This window comes from Erythrolamprus reginae, chromosome 1 (genome assembly GCF_031021105.1).
Source record: "Erythrolamprus reginae isolate rEryReg1 chromosome 1, rEryReg1.hap1, whole genome shotgun sequence".
NCBI lineage: Eukaryota > Metazoa > Chordata > Lepidosauria > Squamata > Dipsadidae > Erythrolamprus > Erythrolamprus reginae.
In genome coordinates this window covers 420,878,764-420,900,973 of record NC_091950.1, presented here as the reverse complement: position 1 = coordinate 420,900,973, position 22,210 = coordinate 420,878,764, and the positions used below count along the sequence as shown (strand labels likewise).

Genomic DNA, 22,210 nt, shown 5'->3' with positions numbered 1-22,210 from the left:
AGCTATAGCAGAACAAGCCATGTTTGGTTCTAGGCACCACATTTAGAATAGAATAGAATGTATCCTATCCTATCCTATTCCATTCCATTCCATTCCATTCCATAAGGGGCATGCACAAGCGCACCATTGTGCCTACCGTCCCTGTCCTATTGTCTACTTTTTATAATTACTTATCTAATGTTTTATATGTACAAATTATCACCCTATAATTGTTTGACAAATAAATAAATAAAAATAAATAAATAAAATAAAAATTCCATCCTATTTCTATTCCATTCCATTCCATTCTTTATTTTATATTGCAATTCTGTTCTATTCTATTCTATTCTTTATTCTACTCTATATTGTAATTCTGCTCTGCTCTATTCTATTCTATTCTATTAATAGAAACAGAAACATAGAAGACTGACGGCAGAAAAAGACCTCATGGTCCATCTAGTCTGCCCTTATACTATTTCCCGTATTTTATCTTAGGATGGATCCATGTTTATCCCAGGCATGTTTCAGTTCAGTTACTGTGGATTTATCAACCACGTCTGCTGGAAGTTTGTTCCAAGGATCTACTACTCTTTCAGTAAAATAATATTTTCTCATGTTGCTTTTGATCTTTCCCCCAACTAACTTCAGATTATGTCCCCTCGTTCTTGTGTTCACTTTTCTATTAAAAACACTTCCCTCCTGGACCTCATTTAACCGTTTAACATATATGTTTCGATCATGTCCCCCCTTTCCCTTCTGTCCTTCAGACTCTATAGATGGATTTCATGAAGTCTTTCCTGATAGGTTTTATGCTGAAGACCTTCCATCATTTTTGTAGCCCGTCTTTAGACCCGTTCAATTTGATCCGTCTCTTTTTGTAGGTGAGGTCTCCAGAACTGGACACAGTATTATTCCAAATGGGGTCTCATCAGCGCTCTATACAGCGGGATCACAGTCTCCCTCTTCCTGCTTGTTATATCTCTAGCTATGCAGCCAAGCATTCTACTTGCTTTCCCTTCTGCCTGACCGCACAGTTCACCCATTTTGAGACTATAAATAGAATATTTATTCTATTCTATATTGTAATTCTATTCTATTCTGTTCTAAACGTGGTGTTCTCCTTCCTGCCCTTTGGAAGGCCAAAAATCGGCTAGCCAGAGCATACAAGGTAATGCCAGACATATCCTCAGATATGGCTCCCTATGTCACAGATGGCAGGCATGCCATAGTCTCACCATCACGGCCCTAGACCATTTCAGTGCTTGTCAAATCTCTTTTTTAAAACCTCCAGAGTTGGTGGAGATGCCCAACTTCTAGAGGGAAGCTCTTCCTCTAAGTTTTCTATTTATCTATCTATCTATCTATCTATCTATCTATCTATCATCTATCTATCTATCTATCTATCTATCTATCTATCTATTTATGTATTTATTTATTTATTCATTCATTCATTCATTCATTCATTCATTCATTCATTCATTCATTCATTCATTCATTAGATTTGTATGCCGCCCCTCTCCGTAGACTCGGTGCGGCTAACAACAGTAATAAAAACAGCATATAACAATCCAATATTAAAACAGTTAAAAACCCTTATTATAAAACCAAACATACATACAGACATACCATGCATAAAATTGTAAAGGCTTAGGGGGAAAGAGTATCTCAATTCCCCCATGCCTGGTGGCAGAGGTGGGTTTTAAGAAGCTTACGAAAGGCAAGGAGGGTGGGGGCAATTCTAATCTCTGGGGGGAGTTGGTTCCAGAGGGCTGGGGCCGCCACAGAGAAGGCTCTTCCCCTGGGGCCCGCCAAACAACATTGTTTAGTTGACGGGACCCGGAGAAGGCCCACTCTGTGGGACCTAACTGGTCGCTGGGATAATCTGGTCCGGTGCCATGAAGGGCTTTATAGGTCATAACCAACACTTTGAATTGTGACCGGAAACTGATCGGCAACCAATGCAGACTGCGGAGTGTTGGTGTAGCATGGGCATATTTGGGAAAGCCCATGATTGCTCTCACAGCTGCATTCTGCACAATCTGAAGTTTCCGAACACTTTTCAAAGGTAGCCCATATAGGGAGTATTACAGTAGTTGAGTCTCGAGGTGATGAGGGCATGAGTGACTGTGAGCAGTGACTCCTGATCCAGATAGGGTTGCAACTGGTGCACCAGGCGGACCTGGGCAAACGCGCCCCTCGTCACAGCCGAAAGATGTTTCTCTAAGATGGACGGACGGATGGAATTGTCCATGGGAGGCAAAACCCACAGCCACTCTGTCTTATCAGGGTTGAGTTTGAGTCTGTTGACACCCATCCAGGCCCCAACAGCCTCCAGGCTGCACATCACTTCCACTGCTTCGTTGACTGGACATGGCGTGGAGATGTAAAGCTGGGTATCAATGCCGTTGTAACTTCGAATGGTCACTAAGTTGAGGGCCACCTGTTCTCTTTCAACATATAGCCTGCTCCTTTTCTTTGTGTGGGTTGCAATGTCCCACACAGGTGTGTATGTATGTGTGTATGTGTACGGAGATCTGCAGTGCCGTTTTTCATACTTCGACAAGAGGCGTAGAAATTCCGATTTATTCGCCGTTTCTCCTGTCTCTTTCACAGCATTTTCCCTGGGTTAAGTGGGAAATTTTGGGGAGGTTTTCTTTTTCCATCCAGCCTGTATTGGGGCGAGTCAGCCAAGCAAAGAGACTCTCTTCTATTAAGTCAAGGAGCCGATCCGATAGTTGGTTTCGACTTTCTCGTTTTTCGCGGCTCATCAGAATCGCAAATTGTGTTGACTCTTCAATGTCTCTGCCTTATGCCTCCCTCCTTCCCTCCCTGTTTCCGCAAACAGTTTCGCTTGCAATTTTGCAGGTTGTTCCTTCAAGCTATTTTCCCCAAGAAAAGCTCTTTTCATAAATACGCAATATTTCTATACATGTTTATATTGCTTCTCAGACTCCCTGGGTGAGACGGGCGGGCTATAAAAACGTGATAAATAAAAACAAAAATAATATATAGACATTTGCCAAATAGGATAGCTGATGTGTCATCGAATTGGTATCGACTCCTAGCAGCTACTGTTAGTCCTGGACTTACAACGATTTGTTTAGTGACTGTGCATATTGCCTATCTGGTGGTGCCGTGGATATTGCCTATCTGGACATCAGCAAAGCCTTTGATACGGTTCCACATAAAGAGCTGATAGATAAATTAGTGAAGATTGGACTTAATCCCTGGATAGTTCAATGGATTTCAAGCTGGCTGAAGCGTAGACATCAGAGAGTTATTGTTAACGTCGAGTATTCTGAGCAGAGACAGGTTACAAACGGTGTGCCACAAGGGTCTGTTCTGGGTCCTATTCTTTTTAATATGTTTGTGAGTGACATAGGGGAAGGTTTGGTAGGGAAGGTTTGCCTATTTGTCGATGACTCTAAAGTGTGCAATAGGGTTGATATTCCTGGAGGGGTCTGTAATATGGTAAATGATTTAGCTTTACTAGATAAATGGTGAAAGCAATGGAAACTGCAGTTTAATGTTTCCAAATGTAAAATAATACACTTAGGGAAAAGGAATCCTCAATCTGAGTATTGTATTGGCAGTTCTGTGTTAGTAAAAACTTCAGAAGAGAAGGATTTAGGGGTAATGATTTCTGACAGTCTCAAAATGGGTGAACAGTGCAGTCAGGCGGTAGGGAAAGCAAGTAGGATGCTTGGCTGCATAGCTAGAGGTATAACAAGCAGGAAGAGGGAGATTATGATCCCGCTATATAGAGCGCTGGTGAGACCACATTTGGAATACTGTGCTCAGTTCTGGAGACCTCACCTACAAAAAGATATTGACAAAATTGAACGGGTCCAAAGACGTGCTACAAGAATGGTGGAAGGTCTTAAGCATAAAACGTATCAGGAAAGACTTAATGAACTCAATCTGTATAGTCTGGAGGGCAGAAGGAAAAGGGGGGACATGATTGTAACAATTAAACATGTTAAAGGGTTAAATAAGGTCCAGGAGGGAAGTGTCTTTAGGAAAGTGAACACAAGAACAAGGGAACACAATCTGAAGTTAGTTGGGGGAAAGATCAAAAGCAACATGAGAAAATATTATTTGATGGAAAGAGTAGTAGATCCTTGGAGCAAATTTCCAGCAGATGTGGTTGATAAATCCACAGTAACTGAATTTAAACATGCCTGGGATAAACATATATCCATCCTAAGATTTAATACAGAAAATAGTATAAGGGCTCACTAGATTGATCATGAGGTCTTTTTCTGCCGTCAGTCTTCTATGTTTCTATGTTTCTATGTTTGGAGTTGCAATGGCACTGAGAAAAGGTATTTTATTTTTCACGGTGCCATTGTGGCATCCAACTTATCAGGAAAGAATTCATGAACTCAATCTGTAAAGTCTGGAGGAGAGAAGAGAAAGGGGGGACATGATTGAAACATTTAAGTAGGTTAAAGGGTTAAATAAGGTTCAGGAGAGAAGTGTTTTTAATAGGAAAGTGAACCCAAGAACAAGGAGGCACAATCTGATGTCAGTTGGGGGAAAGATCAGAAGCAACGTGAGAAAATATTATTTCACTGAAAGAGTAGTAGATCCTTGGAACAAACTTCCAGCAGACGTGGTTGGTAAATCCACAGTTACTGAATTAAAACACGCCTGGGACAAACATAGATCCATCCTAAGATAAAATACAGGAAATAGTATAAGGGGCAGACTAGATGGACCATGAGGTCTTTTTTCTGCCGTCAATCTTCTATGTTTCTAATTTAAATTCGCTTTCTCCCTCTCCCTCCTGATTTTGGAAACTGGGGCCTATAATTCTGCACTTTTCTGATCCGAGCAAAGCTTGCCGAACAGCTGGAATATTCAAGGTGACCCCAGCATGAGGGAATCCTGAGCCATCCATCCATCACTGCTTCGTGCCAGCCCTCATGTTAGAGCTTAGCTACTTTGGGCAAAATTAACCCCAGTGGAGACAATCAAGGGCAATGCTTTATTTATTTATTTGTTTGTTTTGTCCAATACACAATAATACACAATTATAGAGGATATAATCAGGTAGAATGCATTAAAGGGGGAATAGAGGAGAAAATAAAGGAGTGAAATATAACTATGAGAGAAACATAGAAACATAGAAGTCTGACGGCAGAAAAAGACCTCATGGTCCATCTAGTCTGCCCTTATACTATTTCCTGTATTTTATCTTACAATCGATATATGTTTATCCCAGGCATGTTTAAATTCAGTTACTGTGGATTTAGCAACCACGTCTGCTGGAAGTTTGTTCCAAGGATCTACTACTCTTTCAGTAAAATAATATTTTCTCATGTTGCTTTTGATCTTTTCCCCAACTAACTTCAGATTGTGGCCCCTTGTTCTTGTGTTCACTTTCCTATTAAAAACACTTCCCTCCTGGACCTTATTTAACCCTTTAACATATTTAAACGTTTCAATCATGTCCCCCCTTTTCCTTCTGTCCTCCAGACTATACAGATTGAGTTCATTAAGTCTTTCCTGATATGTTTTATGCTTAAGACCTTCCACCATTCTTGTGGGCCGTCTTTGGACCTGTTCAATTTTGTCAATATCTTTTTGTAGGTGAGGTCTCCAGAACTGAACACAGTATTCCAAATGTGGTCTCACCAGCACTCTATATAGTAGGATCATAATCTCCCTCTTCCTGCTTGTTATATCTCTAGCTATGCAGCCAAGCATCCTACTTGCTTTTCCTATCGCCTGACCACACTGTTCACCCATTTTGAGACTGTCAGAAATCACTACCCCTAAATCCTTCTCTTCTGAAGTTCTTGCTAACACAGAACTGCCTATACAATACTCAGATTGAGGATTCCTTTTCCCCAAGGGCATCATTTTACATTTGGAAACATTAAACTGCAGTTTCCATTGCTTTGACCATTTATCTAGTAAAGGTAAATCATTTACCATATTACAGACGCCTCCAGGAATATCAACCCTATTGCACACTTTAGAGTCATTGGCAAATAGGCAAACCTTCCCTACCAAACCTTCCCCTATGTCACTCACAAACATATTAAAAAGAATAGGACCCAGAACAGACCCTTGTGGCACACCGCTTGTAACCTGTCTCTGCTCAGAATACTAGCCATTAACAATAACTCTCTGATGTCTATGCTTCAGCCAGTAGTACATAATAATACAGAATGAAGGTTATAGAGGATATAGTAGAGAAGAAATACGAGATATAGGAGAGACTATAGGACAGGGGACGGAAGGCACGCTAGTGCACTTATGTATGCCCCTTACTGACCTCTTAGGAATCTTAGAAGTCTCAAGTGGTGTAGGGTTTCCTTCCTAAGCAAGGGGTTGGACTAGACGACCTCGAAGGTCCCTTCCAACTCTGTTGTTGTTATTATTATTATTATCACTGCTCTATACCATTCCAGCAAATAATTGTCCAATCTCTTCTGAACAGAAGAGACAAACACACAGAACAACGAGACACAAAGACATCCCTCTGCTAAACAACCCATTCCCACAACTCTGTCAAACTATTCAGTAAAGCTGCATTACTATTATTCTTCACATCCTTCCTATTTCCTACCTCCTTTTCTACTTACGTCTAAAACTTTATTGCTTGTATCTTTACGACGTACTGTATATTGTTTTATTTAGTTTCCTTGCATGATTTATGTTGATCGCTTATTTATTGTCTTACGACTGTCACTGTGTTGTATCTCAGGATTTATGATGAATGTATTTTTATGATGACTATGACCATGATTGATCACTTATAGTTTATAGTTAGTTTATAGTTTATTAGATTTGTATGCCGCCCCTCTCTGAAGACTTATAGCTTCTATGTACACTGAAAGCTTATAGAATATTTTCATAAAAAGACGAACAAGACATACAAACATTTGTCTTTTTTTGAAAATTTAATAAAGTTTATAAAAAGAAAAGAAAGCTTATAGAATAGATGAAAATACAATTCTTTATTGGCCAATTGTGATTGGACCCACAAATGATTTCACACAAGGAATTTGTCTTTGGTGCCTATGCTCTCAGTGTACATAAAAGAATAGATACATTTGTCAAAAATCATGAGGTACAACACTTAATGATTGTCATAGGGGTCAAATAAGCAATCAGGAAACAATATTAATAAAAATCTTAAGGATACAAGCAACAAGTTGTAGTCATACAGTCATAAGTAGGAGGAAGTGGGTGATAGGAATGATGAGAAAAAACTAGCAATTTATTTATTTATTTATTTATTTATTTATTTATTTATTTATTTATTTATTTATCCAATACACAAATACATAGGAAGAAAAATAGACATGTAGTAATATATATAAGGGTAAAAGTGAACTTAGAGGAGAGGATATATGAAAGAAAGAAAATATATATGATAAGTGAGAGAAAGGAAAGACAATTGGACAGGGGACGAAAGGCACTCCAGTGCACTTATGTACGCCCCTTACTGGCCTCTTAGGAACCTGGAGAGGTCAATCGTGGAGAGTCTAAGGGAGAAGTGTTGGGGGTTAGGGGTTGAGACAATTGAGTACGGTAATGAGTTCCACGCTTTGATAACTTGATTGTTGAAATCATATTTTTTACAGTCAAGTTTGGAGCAGTTCGTATTAAGTTTGAATCTGTTGCGTGCTCTTGTGTTGTTGCGGGTTAGGGTCTTTTTGACTCGTCTAGTATCCAGGTCCTCAACGGAAGGCAGGTTGGCAGCCATTGTTTTTTCTGCAGTTCTGATTCTCCTCTGAAGTCTGTGTCGGTCTTGTTGGGTTGCAGAACTGAACCAGACAGTGATATAGGAGCAGATGACAGACTCAGTGATTCCTCTGTAGAACTGGATCAGCAGTTCCTTGGGTGTAACTCACCTTTTCCATTTGAATGGTCACTAAAGGGGCATGCATAAGTGCACTAGCGTGCCTCCCGTCCCCTGTCCTATTGTCTCCCCTATATCTCCTATATCATATCTACTATCCCTATATCTTTTCTTCTATTCTCATATTGATATATTTTATATATCAGGAGCTGCTGATACAGTTCTACAGAGAAATCATTGAGTCTGTCATCTGCACCTCTGTAACTGTCTGGTTTGGTGCTGCAACCCAACAGGACCGATTGCTGCTAACCTGCCTTCCACTGAGGACCTGTATACTACATGAGTCAAAAAGAGGGCAGTGAAAATATTTACTGACCCCTCGCATCCTGGACACAAACTGTTTGAACTCCTACCCTCAAAACGTCGCTACAGAGCACTGCACACCAAGACAACTAGACACAAGAATAGATTTTTCCCAAACACCATCACTCTGCTAAACAAATAATTCCCTCAGCACTGTCAGACTTTTTACTAAATCTGCACTTCTATTTCTACTAGTTTTTCCTCATCATTCCTATCATCCTTTTCCTCCCACTTAGGACTGTATGACTGTAACTTGTTGCTTATATCCTAAGATTTTTATTAATATTGATTGTTTCTTCATTGCTTATTTGGCCCCTATGACAATCATTGTGTTTTTTTACCTCCTGATTCTTGACAAATGTACGGTATCTTTTTCTTTTATGTACGCTGAGAGCATCTGCACCAAGACAAATTCCTTGTGTGTCCATTCACACTTGGCCAATAAAAGTCTACTCTACTTTACTTTATTCCTATATTTTCACTTCTATTCTTTCTCTAATATATTTTACTCGAGTATATCCTCTATCACCTTCATTGTGTATTATTGTGCATTGGACTAACTAACTAACTAACTAACTAACTAACTAACTAACTAACTAACTAACTCAGTGTTTTTCAACCAGTGTGCCGCGAGATATGGTCAGGTGTGCAGCGAAGAAGGAAGCTCAGGTTCCAGTCTCGCAACTTTTTGCTGAGAGAGAGAGAGAGAAAGCAAGAGAGAGAAAGCAAGAGAGAGAGAAAGAGAGTGAGAGAGAGAGAGAAAGCAAGAGAGAGAAAGAAAACAAAGAGAGAAAGCAAGAATGAGAGAGAGAAAGCAAGAATGAGAAAGAAGGAAAGCAAGCAAGAGAGAGAGCGAAAGAGAGAAAAGAAAGCAAGAGAGAAAGAAAGCAAGAGAGAGAGAGAGAGAAAAGGAGAGGAAGGGAGGGAGAGAGAGAAATGAGAGAAAAAAGGGGAGGAAAAAAGAGAAATGAGAAAATGATTGAGACAGAGAATGAGAGGAAAGAGAGAGAAACAAAAGAGAGAGAAGTGACTCTTGGTTTAAAGCATATGATAAAAAGCACCCAAAGAATAAGAGAGAAAAAACCCCCTGTTTTTGGAAATGGTTCAAGAGTGTGTATACACACAGAGAGGGGGGGGGGGAGACAGGGATGGAAAAAGAGAAGAGTGTCTTAGGGTGTCATTTTGAGTCATTTTGGGTGGTGGTGTGCCCCAGGATTTTGTAAATGTAAAAAGATGTGCCGCGGCTCAAAAAAGGTTGAAAATCACTGAACTAACTAACTAAACAAACAAACAAACAAACAAAATAACAAACAAAATAACAAACAAACAAACAAACAGTTGTGAGTCAATGTTGACTTGGTCCTGATCTTTTCCCTCTCAAAATCCAGTTTTTCTGGAGAGTTCTAGACTTGGAAGGGAACTTGAAGGTTTTCTAGTCCAACCGCATGGTATCTGACAGCAGACACCATTCTAGAATATAAATGGTTATTTGTTTGGTGTTTCTCGGTATATTTTTCATTTTCCGATTACCGTGTCATTGTTTTCCTTTAATTAGGGACCTTCTGGGAGACTCATTTCTCCTTGCAGAGCCAAAGAGATAAATGAATTAATAAACCATTTTCGTTGCATTAGATGGATGATATATTTAGCCGCTCCTCTGTTTCTCTTTTGGAATAATTGCAGGGTTGCCAGTAGGAAGGTTAAAAAAGAAAGAAAAAAATATCAAAATAACGGCTGCAACTACAGATAGTCCTCGATTTATGTCCGGTCACTTAGGGACAGTTCGAAGTGACAACAGGCCTCCAAAACAAGGAGATAGGACTCACTTTGGAAGTTCTGATGTCCATCTATGGAGAGGGGCGGCATACAAATCTAATAAATAAATAAATAGACAGACAGACAGACAGACAGACATAAAATAAAATAAAATAAAATAAAATAAAATAAAATAAAATAAAATAAAATAAAATAAAATAAAATAAAATAAAATAAAATAAAATAAAATAAAATAAAATAAAATAAAATAAAATAAAATAAAATAAAATAAAATAAATAAATCATGGCCGCTGATGAATTCTGGGAGTGGATGTTTGCCCATCTTTTAGAGCATTGCTGGCTGGGGGATTCTGGGAGTGGAAGTCCACCTATTTTAAAGCATGTTGGCTGGGGGATTCTGGGAGTAGAAGTCCATCCATCTTAAAGCATGCTGGCTGGGGGATTCTGGGAGTGGAAGTCCACAGGTTGTAAAGTTGTCATAGTTGCCCATCCCTGTAATGTATAACAATTAAAATGAAGGGTATTAGTGGGCAACCAAGGTTTTCTAGAGTGTGTTGATCAAGAATAGGGAACATTGTGAAAGCCATGTAATGATTAAAAATCAAACTACGCTTGTTTCAGTTTTTGATTAATAACTTAGTAGGTTCTGGGACTGCTCTAGATGTAACTGCAATTCTGATTTTCGGAGAACAAAGTATCCTATAATGTTGGGATTTGCAAACTAGCTAAATAGAGTCTGGTAGCCTCTCTATGACATGATCTCCGGGACCGCCTTCTGCTGCATGAATCTCAGCGACCGGTTAGGTCCCACAGAGTTGGCCTTCTCCAGGTCCTGTCGACTAAACAATGTCGTTTGGTGGGACCCACAGGAAGAGCCTTCTCTGTGGCGGCCCTGACCCTCTGGAACCAGCTCCCCCCGGAGATTAGAATTGCCCCCATCCTCCTTGCCTTTCGTAAACTCCTTAAAACCCACCTCTGCCGTCAGGCATGGGGGAATTGAGACATCTCCCCTTGGCCCATACAGTTTATGCATGGTTATGTTTGTGTGTATGTTTTTGCTTTTTAATAAGGGTTTTTTTTAGTGAATTTTAAATTATTACATTTGTTGTATATTGTTTTATTGTTGTTGTGAGCCGCCCCAAGTCTACGGAGAGGGGCAGCATACAAATCTAATAAGTAAGTAAGTAAGTAAGTAAGTAAGTAAGTAAGTAAGTAAGTAAGTAAGTAAGTAAGTAAGTAAGTAAATAAATAAAAAATACATACATACATACATACATACATACATACATACATACATACATACATACATACATACACCAACCAACCCAAGGCTGAGTTCTCATTAATGCTTCTTTCAATAAAACTGCAGTTGGAATGATCAAGGCTCTAGTCCTGGTAGAGGTAGATTATCAGGTCAAACTAAATGCAAAGAGACTAGAAAATAAAAAACAGAATCCCAAACGATTGTGTTAAGCGAAGGGAATGACATGAAAAATGAAGTTTAATAAGCCAAATGAAGAGTTCTTGACTTCCGGTGACCGGTGGCTAGTCCCTATTGTTTTCTTGGCAACATTGGTTAGAAGTGCCTGAGAAGAAATGACTGGCCCAAACTCACCCAAGCTGGCTTTGTGCCCAGAAATAAGAGTCTCCAACTTTCTAGCCTGGGGCCTTAATCTGCCTCAAATTAGCTCTTTTATATGCATTAATAAATATTTTTTTTCAAATAAATTGCCTACCTTTCCCTTCTGCCCATGAGTTTAGGGGCCAATTATCTCCCCAAAGCTCTTGCTTGGCATAAAACAGTCAGTTTTTCTGGAAGTGTAGCCTTTACCAACCTCTCCTTATTTTTTTTCATCGTATTTAATCGTGCCTTGAATTCGTGTTCAATAAGGCATGGCACAAAAGGAGAAAAAGGCTGAGCGGGGACGCTGAAAACAACAATATTCGAAATCCCAATTGATATTTCCTCCCAGCTCCGGGCAAATATATGGAAAAATTGCCTCTGCAATTTTATCTGCACCATTTTGCAAAGTTTGGTCTGCCGTTGCCTTCTTTCTAGGGCTGGGAGAAAGTGACTGGCCCGAAGTCGCTAGTTGGTTTTGGACCTAAGGCAGGAGTGGGCTGCTGCCTGGACCAAGGGGGGGGACGCAGTGGGGTAGCAAAAATGGAGCTCCACCCCAGAGCATCCAATTTGCACCAAAATACATTTTAATTGATTGATTTTGTCCAATACACAATGAGGGTTTTAGTGGGTATACACATAGTAAAATGCACTGGACCAGAATCCCAGCGACCAGTTAGGTCTCACAGAGTTGGCCTTCTCCGGGTCCCGTCAACTAAACAATGTCATTTGGCGGGACCCAGGGGGAGAGCCTTCTCTGTGGCGGCCCCGACCCTTTGGAACCAACTCCCCCCAGATATCAGAGTTGCCCCCACCCTCCTTGCCTTTTGTAAGCTCCTTAAAACCCACCTCTGTCGTCAGGCATGGGGGAATTGAGACTTTCCCTTCCCCCTAGGCTTATAAAATTTATGCATGGTATGTCAGTATGTATGATTGGTTTCTTAAATTGGGTTTTTTTAAAAATTAACTTAAATATTAGATTTGTTTTCATTGTATTATTATTGTTGTTAGCCGCCCCGAATCTACAGAGAGGGGCGGCATACAAATCTGATTAATAAATAAATAATAAATAAATGATGAAGGTTATAGAGGAGATACTCATAGTAAAATATATCTAAGAAATAATAGAAAAGAAGATATAGGAATAGAATATATCAATGAAAGAATAGAAGAGATATAGGAATAGAAGAAAGGTATAGGAGATATAGGAGAGCAATAGGACAGGGGATGGAAGGCACTCTAGTGCACTTATACTCGCCCCTTACTGACCTCTTAGGAATCTGGATAGGTCAACCGTAGATAATCTAAGGGTAAAGTGTTGGGGGTTTGGGGATGACACTATGGAGTCCGGTAATGAGTTCAATGCTTCGACAAGGTTACTCAAGTTTGGAGCGGTTAAGATTAAGTTTAAATCTGTTGTGTGCTCTTGTGTTGTTGTGGTTGAAGCTGAAGTAGACGCTGACAGGCAGGACGTTGCAGCATATGATCTTGTGGGCAATACTTAGATCATGTTTAAGGCGTCTTAGTTCTAGACTTTCTAGGCCCAGGATTGAAAGTCTAGTCTCGTAGGGTATTCTATTTCGAGTGGAGGAGTGAAGGGCTCTTCTGGTGAAGAATCTTTGGACATTTTCAAGGGTGTTAATGTCTGAGATGCGATATGGGTTCCAAACGGATGAGCTGTATTCGAGGAGGGGTCTGGCAAAAGTTTTGTAAGCCCTGGTAAGCAGTGTGAGGATTAGGTTTACAACTCTTGAAGCCTTCGTGGCTATGTTGTTGCAGTGGGCTTTGGCACTTAAATCTTTTGTTATTAGTATACCAAGGTCTTTAACCGAGTGGGGATTATCTGTGATAATTCGTATTTGGAGTTCAGATTCTTTTTCCCAATGTGTAGGACAGAGCATTTGCTAGTTGAGATGTTGAAAGAAAATGCAGGGCGTTCTTCCCTACATTATTTAAAAACCCCAAAGCCAGATCAGATCTGGAATTAACTCTATGCGATCTGGGTTTCTGCCTCCCCCTCCTTTCCGAATGGTGAGAGACGAGAGTATTCTCTAGAACGGAGGTCTTCACAGCTGGCTGGAGAATTCTGGGAGTTGAAATTCGCAAGTGGTGAATGGGAGAACAGTGGAGTCGGGCGGTAGGGAAAGCAAGTAGAATGCTTGGCTGCATAGCTAGAGGTATAACAAGCAGGAAGAGGGAGATTATGATCCCGCTATATAGAGCGCTGGTGAGACCACATTTGGAATAATACTGTGTCCAGTTCTGGAGACCTCACCTACAAAAAGAGACGGATCAAATTGAACGGGTCTAAAGACGGGCTACAAGAATGGTGGAAGGTCTTAAGTATAAAATGTATCAGGAAAGACTTAATGAACTCCACCTGTATAATCTGGAGGACAGAAGGAAAAGGGGGGACATGATCGAAACATTTAAATATGTCAAAGGGTTAAATAAGGTTCAGGAGGGAAGTGTTTTTAATAGGAAAGTGAACACAAGAACAAGGGGACACAATCTGAGGTTAGTTAGGGGAAAGATTAGAAGTAACGTGAAAAAATATTATTTTACTGAAAGACTAGTAGATGCTTGGAACAAACTTCCAGCAGACGTGGTTGGTAAATCCACAGTAACTGAATTTAAACATGCCTGGGATAAACATATATCCATCCTAAGATAAAATATAGGAAATAGTATAAAGGCAGACTAGATAATGGAGCCTCCAGTTGCAAAGATAGTTAACTTTTCAGAGCTAAATCTCCATCCTTCTCCTGCAACATAACCCGATCTTGCTTTTGCAGAAATTTACAATTAGATCTTTTTGCAGCCATTCGTTTATATTTTAAGAGGATTTTAAAAGGATTTCTCTTTTCCGACTGAGTGTTATATAGGGTTTTTCGTTGTACTTTTAAAAATATATTAGATTTGTTCTACATGCTTTGTTTTATATTTATTCTGTGAGCCAACCCGAGTTTTCGGAGAGGGATGTCATACAAATCTAATGAATTGAATTGAAATTGAAATCGAATTGAATGTACCCTGCTTTCTTCCTTTTTTCCAGCTGCCCTGGGGACGTTAGATTTCATCTTGCTGTATGATCAGGAAAACAACGCCCTTCACTGCACGATCAACAAAGCCAAGGTAGGGGCCGTCGTTGGAAAAATCCGTCGTTTTCAGAAGTACTATGGAAGGAGGAGACAGGGTTAGAGAAAATAATAAGAGAAAAAGTGAGGGTATAAAGGCGCAAGCAACCAATATACAGTGTTCCCTCGATTTTCGCGGGGGTTGCGTTCCAAGACCGCCCGTGAAAGTCGAATTTCCGCGAAATAGCGGTGCGGAAGTAAAAACACCATTTTTGGCTATGGACAGCCAAAAACTACCCCCACGCACCCTTTTTCAAGGCAGCGCAAGGAGCCGGGCTTGAAGTTGGGGGTGGGGAGTGACGAAAGTGCGGAGGCCGGCAAAGATTGTTTTGAATGTCGGCTGCCCCCGCCCCCCCAGCGCCTCCGGCCCCCTCGCCGCTACCGCCCGCCTGCCTGATCCACCCCTCTCACCGGCTTTCTTGGGACACGGGTCCTCCTGCAGCAGCGCTGGCGGCTACGGCTTCTCATCCTCCTCATTCGGCCGGTAGCCGCTCTGAGCGCTTTGAGAATGCCTGCCCCGCCCCTCTCACAGTCCCGTAGCTGAGAGTGCTTTCGTCCCAGCTGTCAGCGAGGGGGCTGCATGAGAGGTGGGGAAGGCGTTCTCACAGAGAGGGAGAGAGAGAGGGAGAAAGAGAGAGAGAGCAAGAGGGGGGAGAGTGGAAGGTAGAGAGAGAGAGAAAAATGATAGAAAAAGGGTGAAAAAAAGAGAAATGAGAAAACGATTGAAGCAGAGAATGACAGAAAAGAAAGAGAAAGAGAGAGAGAAGTGACTCTTGGTGATGACGTATGACGTCATCGGGTGGGAAAAACCGTGGTATAGAAAAAAAACCGTGGAGTATTTTTTAATTAATATTTTTTGAAAAAACGTGGTATAGCCGTTTCGCAAAGTTTGAACCCGCAAAAATCGAGGGATCACTGTATATAAATTGCTAGTGCAGTCAGACGGGGACACGATTGAAGGATTGACTAAATGGTGGCAAAATGAGATACAAGTAGAGGTACAAGAGATGGAAAATATAGTAGAAAATATAAGGAAAATTAAAAATACAAGAATTAGGGAAATGAGAAGGAAAATATTACATAAGTGGTATTTTACTCCCGTTCAACTCCCACACTTTCAGCAGAATGTCAGGGGGAACTGTTGGCATGGGTGTCAAGACAAAGGAGTGTTTATGCATATGTTTTGGGAATGCCCGATAGTGCAGGAATTTTGGCAAAAAGTGAAAGAGGATATCAATAGAAGGCTAAATATACAATGGACAATCACTAAGGAAATGGCAGTACTAGTTAAAAGCAATGCGATGGGAGAATTTAGAAAAAAATAAAAAAAGCAGCAATAGAAAGCGCTCAGGCAGTAATAGTTTTGGGTTGGAAGGATGCGACAAAATGGACAATGCAAAATTGGTATAGGTACATGGTGGGCCATATTCAATTTGAAATTATGGATAAAAGGATAAATACGGAAAATGAAACTGAGTTGGGACAACTGATGGGACGGTGGGACAAGGTAAGACGATATATGACGAGCAGAATCCGAGACCAAGCTACAAGAAATAAATTGGAATCACTCTATAATATGTAAATAGATATATTGTTCTTGGGTCAAGTGGACTATATAAGAAACACCCCCGATTTGGTGGTGGGGAATGTGTGTATGTCTGGGTGGTGGGCACATTTCACTATGCACCGTTTTATGTTGTGTGTAATATAAAATTGTTAAAAATTAATTTAAAAAAATTAAAAAAAGAAAAGAAAAATCCGTCATTTTCTCTGTGGATCAAATGCAACACAATTATTATTGTCAGCTTCTGGAGTCACGTACATAGGCCCAGCATCCTCTGACTTGTAGTTTTACGGTATGGATAGTTGGACTCCCTATTTCTCTGTTTTTCTACTCGCAAAGAAGAGGGAGTCAAGCTATTCTCCAAAAGCCCCTGGAGGCAGGACAGGAATCGATGGATGGAAACTAAATCAAGGAGAGAAGCAACCTAGAACTAAGGAGAAATTTGCCGACGATTAGAACAATTAATCCTTGGAACAGCCTGGCTCCAGAAGTTGTAAATGCTCCAACACTAAAAGTTTGAAAGAAGAAATTGGACAACTATTTTGTGTGAATTGGTATAGGGTAAGGGATTCCTGCCTAAAGAGGGGGTTGGACTAGAAGGCCTTCAAGGTCCCTTTCATCTCTGTTATTCTAAGAATATCTTCTCTTCTCTCCTCTTTCTTTACCTGTTCTATTCTATTCCATCCCATCCCATCCCATTATTTTCTCTCGTCTCGTCTCGTCTCCTCTCCTCTCTTCTCCCCTCCTCTTTCTTTACCTGTTCTATTCTATTCCATCCCATCCCATTATCTCCTCTCGTCTCCTCTCCTCTCTTCTCCTCTCTTCTCCCCTCCTCTTTCTTTACCTATTCTATTCTATTCTATCCCATCCCATCCCATCCCATTATCTTCTCTCGTCTCGTCTCGTCTCGTCTCCTCTTTCTTTACCTATTCTATTCTATTCCATCCCATCCCATTATCTCCTCTCGTCTCCTCTCGTCTCCTCTCCTCTCTTCTCCCCTCCTCTTTCTTTACCTATTCTATTCTATTCCATCTCATCCCATCCCATTATCTTCTCTCGTCTCGTCTCGTCTCGTCTCCTCTTTCTTTACCTATTCTATTCTATTCCATCCCATCCCATTATCTCCTCTCGTCTCCTCTCGTCTCCTCTCCTCTCTTCTCCCCTCCTCTTTCTTTACCTATTCTATTCTATTCCATCCCATCCCATCCCATTCCATTATCTTCTCTCGTCTCCTCTCTTCTCCTCTCTTCTCCCCTCCCTCTTTCTTTACCTATTCTATTCTATTCCATCCCATCCCATCCCATTCCATTATCTTCTCTCGTCTCGTCTCCTCTCTTCTCCTCTCTTCTCCCCTCCCTCTTTCTTTACCTATTCTATTCTATTCCATCCCATCCCATTATCTCCTCTCGTCTCCTCTCGTCTCCTCTCCTCTCTTCTCCCCTCCTCTTTCTTTACCTATTCTATTCTATTCTATCCCATCCCATCCCATCCCATCCCATTATCTTCTCTCGTCTCGTCTCGTCTCGTCTCCTCTTTCTTTACCTATTCTATTCTATTCCATCCCATCCCATTATCTCCTCTCGTCTCCTCTCGTCTCCTCTCCTCTCTTCTCCCCTCCTCTTTCTTTACCTATTCTATTCTATTCCATCCCATCCCATCCCATTCCATTATCTTCTCTCGTCTCCTCTCTTCTCCTCTCTTCTCCCCTCCCTCTTTCTTTACCTATTCTATTCTATTCCATCCCATCCCATTATCTCCTCTCGTCTCCTCTCGTCTCCTCTCCTCTCTTCTCCCCTCCTCTTTCTTTACCTATTCTATTCTATTCTATCCCATCCCATCCCATCCCATCCCATTATCTTCTCTCCTCTCCTCTCCTCTCCTCTCTTCTCCCCTCCTCTTTCTTTACCTATTCTATTCTATTCTATCCCATCCCATCCCATCCCATCCCATTATCTTCTCTCCTCTCCTCTCTTCTCCCCTCCTCTTTCTTTACCTATTCTATTCTATTCTATCCCATCCCATCCCATCCCATCCCATTATCTTCTCTCGTCTCGTCTCGTCTCGTCTCCTCTTTCTTTACCTATTCTATTCTATTCTATTCTATCCCATCCCATCCCATCCCATTATCTTCTCTCGTCTCCTCTCTTCTCCCCTCCTCTTTCTTTACCTATTCTATTCTATTCTATTCTATCCCATCCCATCCCATTATCTTCTCTCGTCTCGTCTCCTCTCCTCTCCTCTCTTCTCCCCTCCTCTTTCTTTACCTATTCTATTCTATTCTATCCCATCCCATCCCATCCCATCCCATTATCTTCTCTCGTCTCGTCTCGTCTCGTCTCCTCTTTCTTTACCTATTCTATTCTATTCCATCCCATCCCATTATCTCCTCTCGTCTCCTCTCGTCTCCTCTCCTCTCTTCTCCCCTCCTCTTTCTTTACCTATTCTATTCCATCCCATCCCATCCCATTCCATTATCTTCTCTCGTCTCCTCTCTTCTCCTCTCTTCTCCCCTCCCTCTTTCTTTACCTATTCTATTCTATTCCACCCCATCCCATTATCTCCTCTCGTCTCCTCTCGTCTCCTCTCCTCTCTTCTCCCCTCCTCTTTCTTTACCTATTCTATTCTATTCTATCCCATCCCATCCCATCCCATCCCATTATCTTCTCTCCTCTCCTCTCCTCTCCTCTCTTCTCCCCTCCTCTTTCTTTACCTATTCTATTCTATTCTATCCCATCCCATCCCATCCCATCCCATTATCTTCTCTCCTCTCCTCTCCTCTCTTCTCCCCTCCTCTTTCTTTACCTATTCTATTCTATTCTATCCCATCCCATCCCATCCCATCCCATTATCTTCTCTCGTCTCGTCTCGTCTCGTCTCCTCTTTCTTTACCTATTCTATTCTATTCTATTCTATCCCATCCCATCCCATCCCATTATCTTCTCTCGTCTCCTCTCTTCTCCCCTCCTCTTTCTTTACCTATTCTATTCTATTCTATTCTATCCCATCCCATCCCATCCCATCCCATTATCTTCTCTCGTCTCCTCTCCTCTCCTCTCCTCTCTTCTCCCCTCCTCTTTCTTTACCTATTCTATTCTATTCCATCCCATCCCATCCCATTCCATTATCTTCTCTCGTCTCCTCTCTTCTCCTCTCTTCTCCCCTCCCTCTTTCTTTACCTATTCTATTCTATTCCATCCCATCCCATTATCTCCTCTCGTCTCCTCTCGTCTCCTCTCCTCTCTTCTCCCCTCCTCTTTCTTTACCTATTCTATTCTATTCTATCCCATCCCATCCCATCCCATTATCTTCTCTCCTCTCCTCTCCTCTCTTCTCCCCTCCTCTTTCTTTACCTATTCTATTCTATTCTATCCCATCCCATCCCATCCCATCCCATTATCTTCTCTCCTCTCCTCTCCTCTCTTCTCCCCTCCTCTTTCTTTACCTATTCTATTCTATTCTATCCCATCCCATCCCATCCCATCCCATCCCATTATCTTCTCTCGTCTCGTCTCGTCTCGTCTCCTCTTTCTTTACCTATTCTATTCTATTCTATTCTATCCCATCCCATCCCATCCCATTATCTTCTCTCGTCTCCTCTCTTCTCCCCTCCTCTTTCTTTACCTATTCTATTCTATTCTATTCTATCCCATCCCATCCCATCCCATCCCATTATCTTCTCTCGTCTCGTCTCCTCTCCTCTCCTCTCTTCTCCCCTCCTCTTTCTTTACCTATTCTATTCTATTCTATCCCATCCCATCCCATCCCATCCCATTATCTTCTCTCCTCTCCTCTCCTCTCTTCTCCCCTCCTCTTTCTTTACCTATTCTATTCTATTCTATCCCATCCCATCCCATCCCATTATCTTCTCTCGTCTCGTCTCGTCTCGTCTCCTCTTTCTTTACCTATTCTATTCTATTCTATTCTATCCCATCCCATCCCATCCCATTATCTTCTCTCGTCTCCTCTCTTCTCCCCTCCTCTTTCTTTACCTATTCTATTCTATTCTATTCTATCCCATCCCATCCCATCCCATCCCATCCCATTATCTTCTCTCGTCTCGTCTCGTCTCGTCTCCTCTTTCTTTACCTATTCTATTCTATCCCATCCCATCCCATTCCATTATCTTCTCTCGTCTCATCTCCTCTCTTCTCCCCTCCTCTTTCTTTACCTATCCTATCCTATCCTATTCCAAATTCCAAATTCGAATCATTTTCCAATTACTTTCAAACCTATTTTGCAGCACATGAAGCTTGAAACAAAGCCATTTTAAAGGGGAGCTTAGACCTGCCAGTTCTGCTAGAAGAATTTTAGGAGCAGAATAACAGAATTGGAAGGGACCTTGTAAGTCATCTAGCAGAAGGCCCTATACCTGTAATGGCACAGGTGGCACGTTGAACCATGCCTGAGGGCACATGCGTCTGTTGAACAATGTGTCAGCATTCCAAATAACACCCGAGAAATAAACCAGAGTCCAACCCTTGGCTTTCTTCCAAGTTCCAATTTTTTGATATAGCCATGTCGGTTACGAACTGTAGTCAATCCAATACCAAATTTTCCTACAGTTTTCCACCCAGGTTAAAGTTCATCCCTCGTCCCCACACCCACACCCACACCCACACCACCACCACCACCAACAACAACAACAACAACAACAATAATAATAGTAATTTATAAGATTTGTATGCCGCCCCTCTCCGAAGACTCAGGGCGGCTCACAACAATAATAAAAACAATGTTACAGTGGAACAAATTTAATATTAAAAGAGAAAAAACATATAAAACCCCATCATTTAAAACCAAACAACACATACATACCAAACATAGAAACATAGAAACATGAAAGTCTGACGGCAGAAAAAGACCTCATGGTCCATCTAGTCTGCCCTTATACTATTTCCTGTATTTTATCTTACAATGGATATATGTTTATCCCAGGCATGTTTAAATTCAGTTACTGTGGATTTACCAACCACGTCTGCTGGACGTTTGTTCCAAGGATCTACTACTCTTTCAGTGAAATAATATTTTCTCACGTTGCTTTTGATCTTTCCCCCAACTATTTTCAGATTGTGTCCCCTTGTTCTTGTGTTCACTTTCCTATTAAAAACACTTCCCTCCTGAACCTTATTTAACCCTTTAACATATTTAAATGTTTCGATCCTGTCCCCCCTTTTCCTTCTGTCCTCCAGACTATACAGATTGAGTTCATTAAGTCTTTCCTGATACGTTTTATGCTTAAGACCTTCCACCATTCTTGTAGCCCATCTTTGGACCCGTTCAATTTTGTCAATATCTTTTTGTAGGTGAGGTCTCCAGAACTGAACACAGTATTCCAAATGTGGTCTCACCAGCATTCTATATAAGGGGATCACAATCTCCCTCTTCCTGCTTGTTATACCTCTAGCTATGCAGCCAAGCATCCTACTTGCTTTTCCTACTGCCCGGCAACACTGTTCACCCATTTTGAGATTGTCAGAAATCACTACCCCTAAATCTTTCTCTTCTGAAGTTTTTGCTAACACAGAACTGCCAATACAATACTCAGATTGAGGATTCCTTTTCCCCAAGTGCATTATTTTACATTTGGAAACATTAAACTGCAGTTTCCATTGCTTTGACCATTTATCTAGTAAAGCTAAATCATTTACCATATTACAGATCCCTCCAGGAATATCAACCCTATAAAATATAAAAACCTGGGGGAGGTATCTCAGTTCCCCCATGCCTGGCGATATAGGTGACAAGTTCATCACATGGACCACTCCGGTTCTCTCAGCTTCCATAGTCCTCCCCTGTGCTTCCGGCTGGTGCTGAACAAAGGATGACCTTGAATCTCTGGAAAGAATTTTTTGTGGCTAGTATTTTTCTCTCTCATACAACCACTTCTCCCCAATTCCCACAGTACTATTGTACTTGTGGCAGGCCAAAGTTTGTCACTAAAATTAGAGGAA

At 41.2% G+C, this 22,210-nt stretch overlaps 1 protein-coding gene across 1 annotated transcript in view; it reads left to right on the top strand.

Annotated features, from left to right (window-relative positions):
* Nucleotides 1-22,210, top strand: part of LOC139155946 (double C2-like domain-containing protein beta) — a 295,913-nt gene that overhangs the window by 142,151 nt on the left and 131,552 nt on the right. Inside the window, exon 11 of the mRNA XM_070731359.1 lies at nt 14,614-14,693. Within this exon, the coding sequence (XP_070587460.1) occupies nt 14,614-14,693 (80 nt within the window). The remainder of the gene's footprint in view (nt 1-14,613; nt 14,694-22,210) is intronic.